General features: G+C 38.7%; 1 protein-coding gene across 11 annotated transcripts in view; it reads right to left on the minus strand.

The window, feature by feature from the left end:
- ESR2 (estrogen receptor 2) overlaps positions 1–12,631 on the minus strand; it is a 112,886-nt gene that overhangs the window by 36,811 nt on the left and 63,444 nt on the right. For all 11 annotated transcript variants that reach the window (XR_009500934.1, XR_009500935.1, XM_059914397.1 and 8 more), the window contains exons 9-10: positions 8,080–8,196; positions 741–1,040 (exon numbers count right to left, since the gene is read on the minus strand). Coding sequence is in view for 9 of the 11 variants with exons in the window: in XM_059914397.1 (XP_059770380.1) it covers positions 741–1,040; positions 8,080–8,196 (417 nt within the window). In the remaining 2 variants the exon portion in view is untranslated. The remainder of the gene's footprint in view (positions 1–740; positions 1,041–8,079; positions 8,197–12,631) is intronic.

Genomic DNA, 12,631 nt, shown 5'->3' on the forward strand with positions numbered 1-12,631 from the left:
ATGATTCATGTTACTTCTACAGCTGATTTACTCTATTTATCCATATATATGTACATACTACTGATTCTTTCTCTATTGGAACAAAATTTTACAGTTCCTATTTAGCATCTGAGAAACGTTTCACTTTCATACTGGTCATACTGAGCCCCACCCCTCCTCCCAAGGTGAGAAGTCCACAGCCAAGAGATGGGTTAAGGTGGAGCCCAGATCCCTTCCTTTTAGACCATGTTCCAGGTCCCAGGACCCTAGAATTTCCTGCCTAAATGGCCTCATATCCACTTCCAGAGCCTGGGTGGGTCTCTTCCCTGGGTCCATCATCCCAGGCCAGATCTAGGCATGAGATGTGGCCAACAGGCTAGTGTCTGTAGGAGATGTGGACAGGTAGAATGGGGTATGTGCAAGGTGGTGTGGGATGGATCCAGGAGTGGGAGAAGAAGGCAGAGAGTCAGGAAGAGAAGGGGTCCACCATATACAACTCTTTCTGCACTACCATGTCTGGTACAGAACTCAGAGGAATTCAAGAATTCTAAATTGGAACCTGGCCTTCCAGGACGTGTTGAAGGCATACATGTCAAAATAGGAAGAAAGAACATATTTCATTTAAAGGTTATAAATCAAGCTCTCAAACTGCTAAATACCCAAGACACAATGTGGAACTCCATTTTGTATTCTTGCCCCATAAATGTTAGAGGCAGCCCTTTCCACAAATAGATTTAAAGCTAAGACCCAGAAAGCCCTACCCGGAATTTTCTTGGCCCAGCCGATCATGTGTACCAGCTCCTTGTCAGCCAGCTTGGTCAGGGACATCATCATGGAGGCCTCGGTGAAGGGCGTGCTGGGGCGGCTCACGAGCACGTGGGGCGGCTCGGCCTCGAGGAGCGTGAGCACCAGCTGCTCTGGGCTCAGGGCACTCAGCAGCAGCTCCTTCACTCGGGTCACGTGCCCACCGTTTTTCTTGGCTTTGCTCAGGCAGTGCAGCTGCTCATCAGAATTTCTCTGCCTTCGAACTACGCGGTACCCACACCTTTCTCTCCGGGAGCCTAAAGCAGAGAGCAGATGATAACACACTGCTTTCCCGTCTCTTCTCCAACCCAGCAGTCAAGTTCCCCCAATCGCCAGGGTAAAAATGAAGCAATGATATCACTGGAAGACCTGAGTCTATTCACAGAATGTGCCTTAGAACAGGAGCCTGACTTTTATTTCTGGAGCCTGTGGGGCACGTACTAAAGATTATTATATTTGTGACGGACTGTACTGGCAAAATCAGTAATGACTTTTTAGGGACAATAGGCCAAATGATCTTTAGGTTTCCATTTCAAGGTCATCTATTCCATTTCTAAATCTAAATCCATTTCTCTTTTAAAGAGTGCTGGTATACCTCATTTTCCAAACCATGAAATTAGGAATCTTCTTCGGGCAGAAGATAAGGAAAAGTTAGAAACTGAATATAAATAATGCACTTTTAATAATACATCCTTAAATTCTTTTGCGTGTGTGTGTGTGTGTGTCTGTGTCTGTGTCTGTGTATTCTTTTTACATACTTAAATAAGTTTATTTCAAACAATAAAGTAATTGAAAAAATCTGGAAAATATAGACGAGCACAAATTTTGGCTTAAAGTCAGTTTTCTTTTAATGCTTTTATACTTTTCCATATTTTGTACACAACTTTAGGACATACATAGTGTATGTATATATGTGTGTATATTTATATAACTGTATAACCTCCCTTTTCTTTTTTTATTAAAAATGTATCATTTTATAACAATTTAAAAATCTGTATAGCATTCTGTTCTATGAGTATAGCACCACTTATTTAAAGTGTCCCCTATTGATGGAACTCTAGGTTGGTTCCAATTTCTTTGCTACTATATTACACATTACAATGAAAATGCATCTTTGTACCTGTATCCAATTACTCCCTTATAATAAATAGAAAGAAGTCAAGTTGCTGAACCAAGCTGCTCGTTTAAATTAAAATTTAAAATTTTGATACGTATTGATAAATTGCCCTTCAAAACTATTTTAAAATTTATAATCTAAATAATACTTTAAGGGCTACCTATTTTCTTATAACACCATTGGACATTAAAAATCATTTTTAACCTTTGCTAATCTGGCAAGTGACTAAACAATCTCATTTTACTTTGTATTTTTTCAATTACTAGCAAGGTTGACTAAAATGTTTGCCCTTCATTTTCTCTTACTTGTATATTGCCTATTTGCTTCTTTTGCTCTTTATCTCCTTAATTACCTACAAAGGCTCTTTATATAGGAATGATAACTTTTGTTGTATTCAATATTTGTCTTAGTTGTTAATATATCTTTTAACTCTGCTCATGGTGTCTTCTGTCATAAGAAGATTTAGTTCATAGCCACATCTGTCTTTGTTTCACATAAAGATTACACAAATATTCTCCTATATCTTCTTTAAACACTTTTGTGGTTCAAACCTATTTGAAATTTTATGTATGTTTCTATTATGTCATATTGATATTTCATGTTATGCTTTTCCAAATGGATGTACAACTTTCCACATACCATTTATTAAATAAGCTTTTCCCATTGATTTTTATAAAATGCCTTGTCATTTAATAAATATTTGTGTATAAAAGTATCTTCTTCCAGATTTTCTACTCTTTTTCATAGATCTATTTTTCTATTCCTGTGCTGGTACCAAAACGTTTCAGTTACTGTAAGTTTATATAGCAGAACACAATGGGATAATGTCTTTAAGAAAGAAGTTTTCGGGCTTCCCTGGTGGCTCAGTGGTTAAGAATCCACCTGCCACTGCAGGGGACACAGGTTCAAGCCCTAGTCCAGGAAGATCCCACATGCCGCAGAGCAACTAAGCCCATGCACCACAACTACTGGGCCTGTGCTCTAGAGCCCATGAGCCACAACTACTGATGCCTCTGAGCCACAACTACTGAGCCCGTGAGCCACAACTACTGAAGCCCATGTGCCTAGAGCCCGTGCTCCACAACAAGAGAAGCCACCACAATGAGAAGCCCGTGCACCACAACGAAGAGTAGCCCCCGCTTGCCACAACTAGAGAAAGCCCACGTGCAGCAACAAAGACCCAACTAGCCAAAAATAAATTACTTAAAATAAATAAATTTTAAAAAAAAAAGAAAGAAGCTTTCAATTCAGAAATATATTCCCAGCTAACCTATCATTCAAGAGTGAGGATAAATTAATGGCATTTTCAGTTTAAAAAGATTGGGAACATATATCACTCACAGCCCCTTTGAAATAAATACTGTGTTCTTTAGGATGGAGAAAAATGAACCTGAAGGAAGCAAAGAAAGTGAAGAAGCAGTGGTAATAAAATAAACTGGTAAATATGTGAGTAAATCTGAAAAACACTGAATAAAATAATAATAATTTTTCGAGGTACAGAAACAAGGTAGAACCAAAATACCAGACAATAACATGTAGATGAGAGAGGAATAATTTTGACTAGAGCATTCGAAAATTTTTTGTTTAGGAAGAGAGATATCTATTAGAGAGAGTGGCTTGATTCTAAAATTAATCAGGAATGCATGTTAAAAATAGAAATAGTGTCACTAAAAGAATTAAAACAGAATGTATGATTTCCAAACTGGCAGAAGAGAAAAAAGAAACCAGGAAAATATGATCAACTCCAAAAAGGAAAAAAAGTAGAAAATATGTGATAAATTTTTTTTTAAAGCACAAAATAAGATGATAGAAATGAACCCAAATACTAACGATCACAATAAACATAAACAGACTAAATTAATCAATTAAGAGCAACTCTGAGATCAGACACATTTTTTAATCTAGACATAAACTGGTTATAAGGAATACATCTAACATGCAGAAAAACTGAAAGTAAAGGGGTAGAAAAAGATACAACAGGCAAAAATTAACCAAATAAATTGGAGTTACTATCAATATCAGACAAAATAAACTTTAAGGCAAAAATCATTATTAAGGTCTTATAAGTAGATTATAAAAGGAAGGTAAATAATTCTAAGCTCATATACATCAAAACAACAACAAGAAAACACAGCCTACAAACAAAACACCAAAAAGTGATTGAAAGAAAAAGAGAAATTGACAAATACACTATTATCAATATAATGGGATGTTTTAATGTATCTCTCTCAGCAACTAACAAAATAGATGGGGAAAAAGAATATAGAACATATGAACTGCACAATTAAGAAGCTTGAGCTATAAAAACTCATGGAATTTGCAAAAATTATCACATAACAAGTCATTAATAAAACTTTAACTAAAACTGATATCATATAGATCATATTCTCTGACCACAATAAAAATAGAAATCAGTAACAAAAATATAACTTCCAAAGTCCTATGAGCACAAAAATATTTCTAAATATTCATTGGTTAAAGACAAAAATGTAAGATGGAATTAAAAAAGACATAAGTCAAGATGTTGTTAGCATGGGCACAACATTTATATGAATCTTCCCTAAAAAAAAAAATCTAAAAGTTAAAATCAGAATGTCTAGTTTCTATACTCCCACCATTGTGTTTGTTCACAAAATTCAACTGTCCACATTTATACAAAGAAATATTAGTTAGGAAGTATGAGCAAATTTAAATCATTTGCTTCCAAGAAAATTTATCTGAATTTCCCTTATCCTTGGCTAATTGCAGTAGAAGAAAGGGCTCTATTCATCTAGGGATAACTGAATCAAAATTTTCACGAAAAGAATTAAAAGCCTAAAATATAATTCATTTTATTAGTAATCAGATAAAGTGCTATTATTATTTACATTATATATAATATTATAATTATATTATTAAAGGTCGATTATACCTCCAGGGTAAAATGGGACAAAATGTATGGTTAAGAAAGTATCTTTCTGATCACACATTTCTCTTTTGTGGCGTATATGAGGATAAGGAGTTTACAAAACAGATTTCCATACAAAGTAAAAGGTTTTGATTCCACACATTCAAATTTATTTGACCAGATTTCCCCAACAAAGTTCTATGTACTAGACCCTGTTCTAAGTTAGGATCAATAAAATAAAGCCCCTAGAATCTATTGATAGAGTTCCTAGTTTTAACTGGTAAATCAAGTTGTATTCTATACACTGGAATAAAATGAAATTGAGAAAGTCAAAAAATAAAGTCATTGACAAAGAACTCACATTTTTCTACCAAGGACATTCCTAGTGTTATGGCTTTGACACCGTAATCCAAGCAGTCACTCAGTGTGCCTCTGAGTGAGCTTAATGAGAAAGTACCAAATAGGAGTGCTCCATATTAGAAAGTGCCCCAGCGAAAAGGTGATGACAACAATAATGGTAAATGATGATCATGACAGCTAATATCTACTGGAAGCTTCTGTATGCCAGACATTGTGTATTTTTGTACATAGATTATCCCATCCTGACAACCACCCTAGAGAAAAGGTGCTATTACTATCTCCAACATACAGGGGAGGATCCAGGCACAATAGAGCTCAAGTAACTTGCCCAAGGTAGAAAAGCTAGAAAATAGCAGAAGCAGGATCTAAAACCAATCAGTGGTCTGAATCCAGAGCTGGTGCTTTTAACAACAATTTTATATCACCTCCCTATCAAATCACTTTCAAGTGTCTATACAGCAGGTGAATAAAGAGATGGCATCCGAAAGATGCTGACCGATTGTCCCAACACAGGGATCTAGATCAGGTATACAGTTATTCAGATCGGTTTCCTGCCTATTTGCATTTCACTGTATTCTTATAATGAAGCCTTGTCCCTGAAGCTAGTCTGGGTGGGTACCCCTCCTACCATTTAAACAACCATATTAATATCTCAGCAGAAAGGATTGGAAATGCAGAAGAAAAAGGTGATGACAAAAGGGACAGGATTTCTGAATAAAACGGGGAAGTGGAATTACGCAGGAGGATCCAGAATGCAGGGAGAATGCCTAATCCTCTAAGATTGGATAGAAGGAAGAATCTAGATCAAGGGTTTTCTCAGGAGGGCAGACAAGAAGAGGGCTGGGAAAGGAGGGAGGCACAGTTAAGAAAATTCACTCCTAATCGTCTTTTCCCGTGGTCAGTAAAGGGCCAAAATATCCATCTGTTTGCATGTCAATCTATCTCATTCCTTCTGTAATCTAAGATAATGAAATATTTTTTCTTAGCCCTATACAGTGACTTTTTGGTCAAATTCAATGACCTGTTCCAGGAAAAATTCAGGAACATCTCCGAACTCTGCTTTCTGAAACTGCATTGTATCGAAACTCCTAACTTATATGAGCCTTTCAACAAGGGAGAAAGGAAGGAAAAGCAAAATTTAACGCCAGGCACTGTGTTAGGTCTTTATTCCTCACAAAACTCAATGAAGCAGATACCTCTGTTTCAGAGATAAGGAAACCGAGGGCCAGAAAGGATAGGTCGTTTAAGCATAGTCACCGTTAGCAAGAAGTAATGAGACAAAAAAAATGAGATTCCATCTATGGGGGGTGGGGGGTCCAGTCCTCCTGTTCTTCTCACCGCATACACTGCCCCCTACAGCTGGAGTGTATGTGCTACTGCCCTGGTCCCAAACCAGGAGAACCACAGCCACTAACAGACTCTAGTACATTCAAAGCGTTTCTAACCTAAGGCTAAATTGGAAATCTTTTTTTCTTTAAAGTATACAATTTAAAATATTGTTTTACTTAAAACATGACATACTTATTTGCAGTCTTTGGTCAGAGGGCCAAGGATTTCTCTTTAAGCACCTCTGCCAATTTAATCACAAGTTACCTTGTCTCTGGATTTTCAGTTTCAGCTTCTTTAAAACAGAGCAAGAACTTAGGCACTCCTAAAGCAATCTGAATGCAGACTCTTTATAGGTGTATAATGGTTTTGCCCCAATCTCACCCATACCTAACCCAATAGCTATTAGTCCTTTACAGTTTTATTCAAAGCTTTCACAGGAACAACTACCTTTTCCTACTCATATTTCATATGCTTGCATAAAGTTTAATTAAATTAACTGATTTAACAATTACAATGAGTAGAAACAGGTTGGGAAGAAGCCCATTGGTTACTGATAAGGATATAACTGAAGTGGCGTTATGAAAGTAACCAATACCCACTGGGAGGTCATGGGCATTGGCAGGATATTTTACAGAGGAAATGGAGAACACAAGTGATTTTAGGAAGCCAGAGAACTGTGGTTAAATTAAGAGAACTTCTGCTGTAATTCTGAACTATGGGAGGGAACAGAGAATGTTCAAGGGGCAGAGCTACTAAGAGACTGTCAGGGAGAAAAGAGAGAGGATTTTTTTTTTTAATTTTTCAAAGAGTTAGAAATTACAACAAACCACTGCTAAAATACTGGCTGGCAGAAGAATAAGAAAAGTACAGGCAGAGCTGATATGACTGTATATAAACAAGCAAGTATGTTCAACAAGTGAATCAAGTTAGCCAGGTGGAGAGAGTGGAGTGTAAGCATCGTCATTAGTTGTTATACTAATGTTCTCATTTCTCTTTGTTTTTTCATGTATGTATACGTGTGTGTTCACATATATATGCACACATACTGTCTTAGAACAAAATCCATACTCTATGTGCTTTCCATAGGTCTATCATGTTTCTGACTCCTATGCATATTTTTTCCACTTCTAGAAAGTTAATGGAGGGATAGGCACGAGTCATCCCAAGTAGCCCACAAGATAGACGACTTTCTTGTCAGAGCTTTAACCGTGAACATTTACCTGAACTTCATCCTTAGACTTTTCAAGGCCTCAGGCAAATGGTCATCCAGCCCATTTGAGCACCTCAGTGGCTAGAGTTCTCTAATTCATGCAGCAGCCTATTCTGTGGTCAGACCACTTGAACTGTAGAAAGTTCTTCCCTACATTGGGCCAAAATCTGCCCCTTACAACTTGCTCCTGTTCACCCCAGCTCTGTCCTCTGCTGCTTTAGAGAATAAGTCAACACCCCTGCAATGGGACAGCACACACACACCTGAAGATAATTACCACGTTCTAAATCTCCTCTCATCCAGGCTACATGTCTCCAGGTCCTCAAACTGTCCCCAGTTTGACATGGCTCTCAGCATGTCCCACATATCACAGAAGGGGAAGGGAACACTCACCACACTTCACCATTCCGACTTCATAGCACTTCCGAAGTCGGCAGGCCTGGCAGCTTTTACGCCGGTTCTTATCTATTGTACACTGATTTGTAGCTGGACAAATATAATCATTATGTCCTACAGCAGAGCAAAAAAACAAACAAACAAAAAAAGTAAGTTTATTGTTATAATATTTTGGCTAAATCTCTTTCTGGTCAACAACACAACTAACGTTACCCAGCTGAGAGATAGGAGACATCTTCTTAACCACAGGTACAGGTATAAAAACCAAGTTCAGCCTCATCAGTGCCTTGTTCGTGAGTAAAGGAAACCTAAGAATATTTCAATATCCTACCCTTTTTGAATAGGTTATTCTCTGCAGGTTCTTAGAATTCTCAAGAGATATATTTAGAAATAGTCTCCTCTAGACATGGAAAGTGAGACAGTCACCTGAAATTGATTTGCTCCAAGTCACAGGACTCCTTGAGAGTAACACTTGTATCAGGTCACCAAATTCAACTGCCTGTATTCTTTTACATACATTCCTCTGTGGTATTTAACATGACATTCTAATAGAAATTCACAGCTAAATAAGAGAGCTAAACTGGTCAATAAGAGAATATAGAAATCATCAAACAAAACAAGGACAGAAAGAACTGCCACTTGATAATGGTTATGGTGGGTTAAATTATTTTTCTTAATTCTTCACTCCCTCCCTCAGCCTGTGACGTTACAGTGTACTACAGCAGGCAGAGTGCACCTCCTCACCAACTCACGTCGGGCTTGGCCGTGGGACTTGCCAATGGTATGGAAGTAGATGTGATACTCCAAAAGTTTGGCTTGGCCTCTTGAGTGCCCATGAGAAGAAAATGCCTAGGGTAGCCACTAGTCCAAGGAGAACGTGGAGACGTGTGGTGCAGACCAGGACTCAACCCAAAGCCCAGAGCCAAGCCTTATGAAGTAGAGCCACCCTAAACAACTCATAGACCCATAACTAAAAAAATAATGCTCACTGTAGTAATCTACAGCCTAAATAGAGTTGTATAGCAATATCTGACTAAGACAATGGTACTTCTTTTATGTAAAGAAGAAACAAGAAAATTTCCATTTCAAAAAGCAGCACTGGGGGCTTCCCTGGTGGCGCAGTGGTTGAGAGTCTGCCTGCCAATGCAGGGGACGTGGGTTCGAGCCCTGGTCTGGGAGGATCCCACATGCCGCGGAGCAACTGGGCCCGTGAGCCACAACTACTGAGCCTGCGCGTCTGGAGCCTGTGCTCCGCAACAAGAGAGGCCGCGATAGTGAGAGGCCCGCGCACTGCGATGAAGAGTGGCCCCTGCTCGCCGCAACTAGAGAAGGCCCAAGCACAGAAACGAAGACCCAACACAGCCAAAAATAAATAAATAAATAAATGAAGTAGCTATAACAAAACAACAACAAAAAAAAAGCAGCACTGGGACTTCCCTGGTGGAGCAGTGGTTAAGAATCTGCCTGCCAATGCAGGGGACACGGGTTCGAGCCCTAGTCTGGGAAGATCCCACATGCTGCAGAGCAACTAAGCCCACGCGCCACAACTACTGAGTCCACGCACCGCAACTACTGAAGCCCATGCACCTAGAGCCCGTGCTCTGCAACAAGAGAAGCAGCCGCAATGAGAAACCCGTGCACTGCAAAGAAGAGCAGCCCCTGCTCGCCACAACTAAAGAAAGCCCATGTGCAGCAATGAAGACCCAACGCAGCCAAAGAAAAACAAAAATAAAAACAACAAAAGCATTACTTCAGATGCTGTATGGAAAATAGATGAGAGGCAGCAAAATTGATGAAGGCCAGGAGACTAAGCAAGAACAAACTGTTGCTGTGCAAACCAGAAAGGAGGTTGCCTGCCTGCCTGGATTGGTAATGATAGGGAGGATGAAGATAAATACAGAGACCTGAGAGATTTAAGGAACAGAAATTATAATAAAATATATAAAAAGTGGAAGTGAACAGGGTATTATGGTGCCTTTATTTCTTAATTGAGTCTTTCAATAGGGCCTGAACTTCTTATGATAAAACCTATAATGGCCCATAATTTCAATGTGGAAAATGGATAAATCTCAATGATAAATTAAACGAGCAAGTCACAAAACAAGTCACAAAAGAACATAAAGGAGAGGATTCCATTTATATAAAGTTCAAAAATAGAAAAAACTATATTGTTTAGGGTTACATGCGTAGGCGGTAAAAACATGGCAAGGAAGGCAGAAGTTAGAACTGTCTTACCTCTGTAGGGGGAGAAGGTGTTGTAACTGAAAGGACCACCCAGAGGGATTCTGGAGATAACCTATTTCATGGCCTGAGCACTAGTCACACAGGAGGTTGCTCTATAATTCTTTTCTAAACTGAATATAAATATGAAATTTTATATATTTTATACATTATATATCTTTTATATATGGGTATGTGTGTGTGTATATATATTATATATAATATATATATATATATATATATATATACTAGAGTAAATACTCTATCCTCTGAGAGAGACTGGAAGCAGAGATATCCCAACAGCAATGAGTAAACTAACACCCAGATCTTGGTTTATGAATATCATTCTCCACTCATAGGAAACTGGGAACCTTGGAGAAACAGTTTATTCCAGCTTGTCCCACTGGGGTAGGGAAAGTACAAGATAAGCCTGAAACATCTTGTTGTGTCAGGAAGTAAAGAAGTGTCTAAAGAGTTAGGGGCACATGTCAAAAAAGATACAGAAGGCAGTTTAAGGGAACACTACTGGCCAAATCTGGGATAATTTGGACACCCAAATAAATAATTATATATACTGGAATAAATATATTCCCTAACTCTATCCCCTGAGAAAGCATGGGAGCAGGGACATCACCAGCCTCACAGACATCAACTTAACCAAATATTCAAAGTGTACATCACTAGTATTGGGACAAATTGAAATCAGGCACTATATGAAAGGAGCCAGTCAGAAGAATATAGCATCATTTCTGTGATATTCCTGCCAATAATGTGTAAGCTGAATCTAATGATGAGGGACCATCACACAAACCCACAGTGAGGAGTATTCTGCAAAATAACTGCCCTATAAGATTCCAAATTGTCAAGATCATGAAAACCAAGGAACAACTGAGGAACTGTTCTGGACAGAGAGAGAAAGGCTAAAGACATAACAACTAAATGCAAAGTGTGATTCTAAACTGGATCCTTTTGCTGGATCCTTTTAACTGGATACAAAAGGATCCAGTGACTTTTGTAGAGGGCACTGTTAGGACAACTGGGAAAACTGGAACAAGTCTAAACATTAGATGGTAATAATGTATCAATGCTAATTTCCCAATTTGACCCTTGTGGCTTTACCGGAATACATGTTAAGTGTTCAGAGGTGACGGGGCATAATGTTGGCAACTCATGATTTCAGGAAAAAAGGTTCTTTATATTCTGTATGCACATTTTCTGTAAGTTGGAGACTCATTTTAAAAATGCTCTTTAGATAAATGCTCTCATAGATAAATTTCTTCCTAGCCTGACACACCAACATTCCTGATCTCCTACTGATTTCCAGGTAACTTTCATCAGCATTTCATTTAGTCCTATAACTTCCCTTATAAAGAGCTATAATCCCCATTTTACAAATGAAAACACTTAAGCTCAGTTCAATAATCTCCTTAAAGTTAGTTTTAGTTTTACATGCCATATAATAAATTTCTACAAACTTAAAAGCTTAAAATCAAACAAATTTATTATCTCATAGTTTCTGCAAATAAAGAGTGCAGACACAGCTTACTCTACTCAGGGTCCCAACAAGGCTGCAACCAACGTATTGACTGGGCTGTGGTCTCATCTGAAGCTCAGGGTCCTCTTTCAAGCTCATTTAAGTTGTTGACAGAATCAATTCCTTGCAGTTGTAGGACCGAGATTCCCATTTTCTTGCTAGTTATAGGCTGGACACTGCTCTCAGCTCCTAGAGGCACCTGCAGTTCCTTGCCCTGAAGCAGTTCACAACGTGACGTTTGCTTTCTTCCAGGCCAGGAGGAGCACCATCTCTCTGACTTCCAGTCTCTCCCCAGTCTGCTATGATGGAGTCTTATATAATCACAGCATAATCACAAGAGACTATCCCAACACCATTTGCCATAAAATGTAACCTAACCAAGGGAGCGACTCTGTCATCATATTTACAGGTTCCATACACACTCAAGAATAGATGGTAGGGGCTTCCCTGGTGGCGCAGTGGTTGAGAATCTGCCTGCCAATGCAGGGGATATGGGTTCGAGCCCTGGTCTGGGAAGATCCCACATGCCGCGGAGCAACTAGGCCCGTGAGCCACAATTACTGAGCCTGCGCGTCTGGAGCCTGTGCTCTGCAACAAGAGAGGCTGCAATAATGAGAGGCCCGTGCACCGTGATGAAGAGTGGCCCCCACTTGCTGCAGCTAGAGAAAGCCCTCGCACAGAAATGACGACCCAACACAGCCATGAATAAATAAATAAATAAAAATTAAAAAAAAAAAAAGAATTAAATGTTGTTGCTGTTTAAAAAAAAAATAGGTGGTAATATAAGGTGTGCTA

The sequence above is a fragment of the Balaenoptera ricei genome, chromosome 2 (genome assembly GCF_028023285.1).
Source record: "Balaenoptera ricei isolate mBalRic1 chromosome 2, mBalRic1.hap2, whole genome shotgun sequence".
NCBI classification, from domain to species: Eukaryota; Metazoa; Chordata; class Mammalia; order Artiodactyla; family Balaenopteridae; genus Balaenoptera; species Balaenoptera ricei.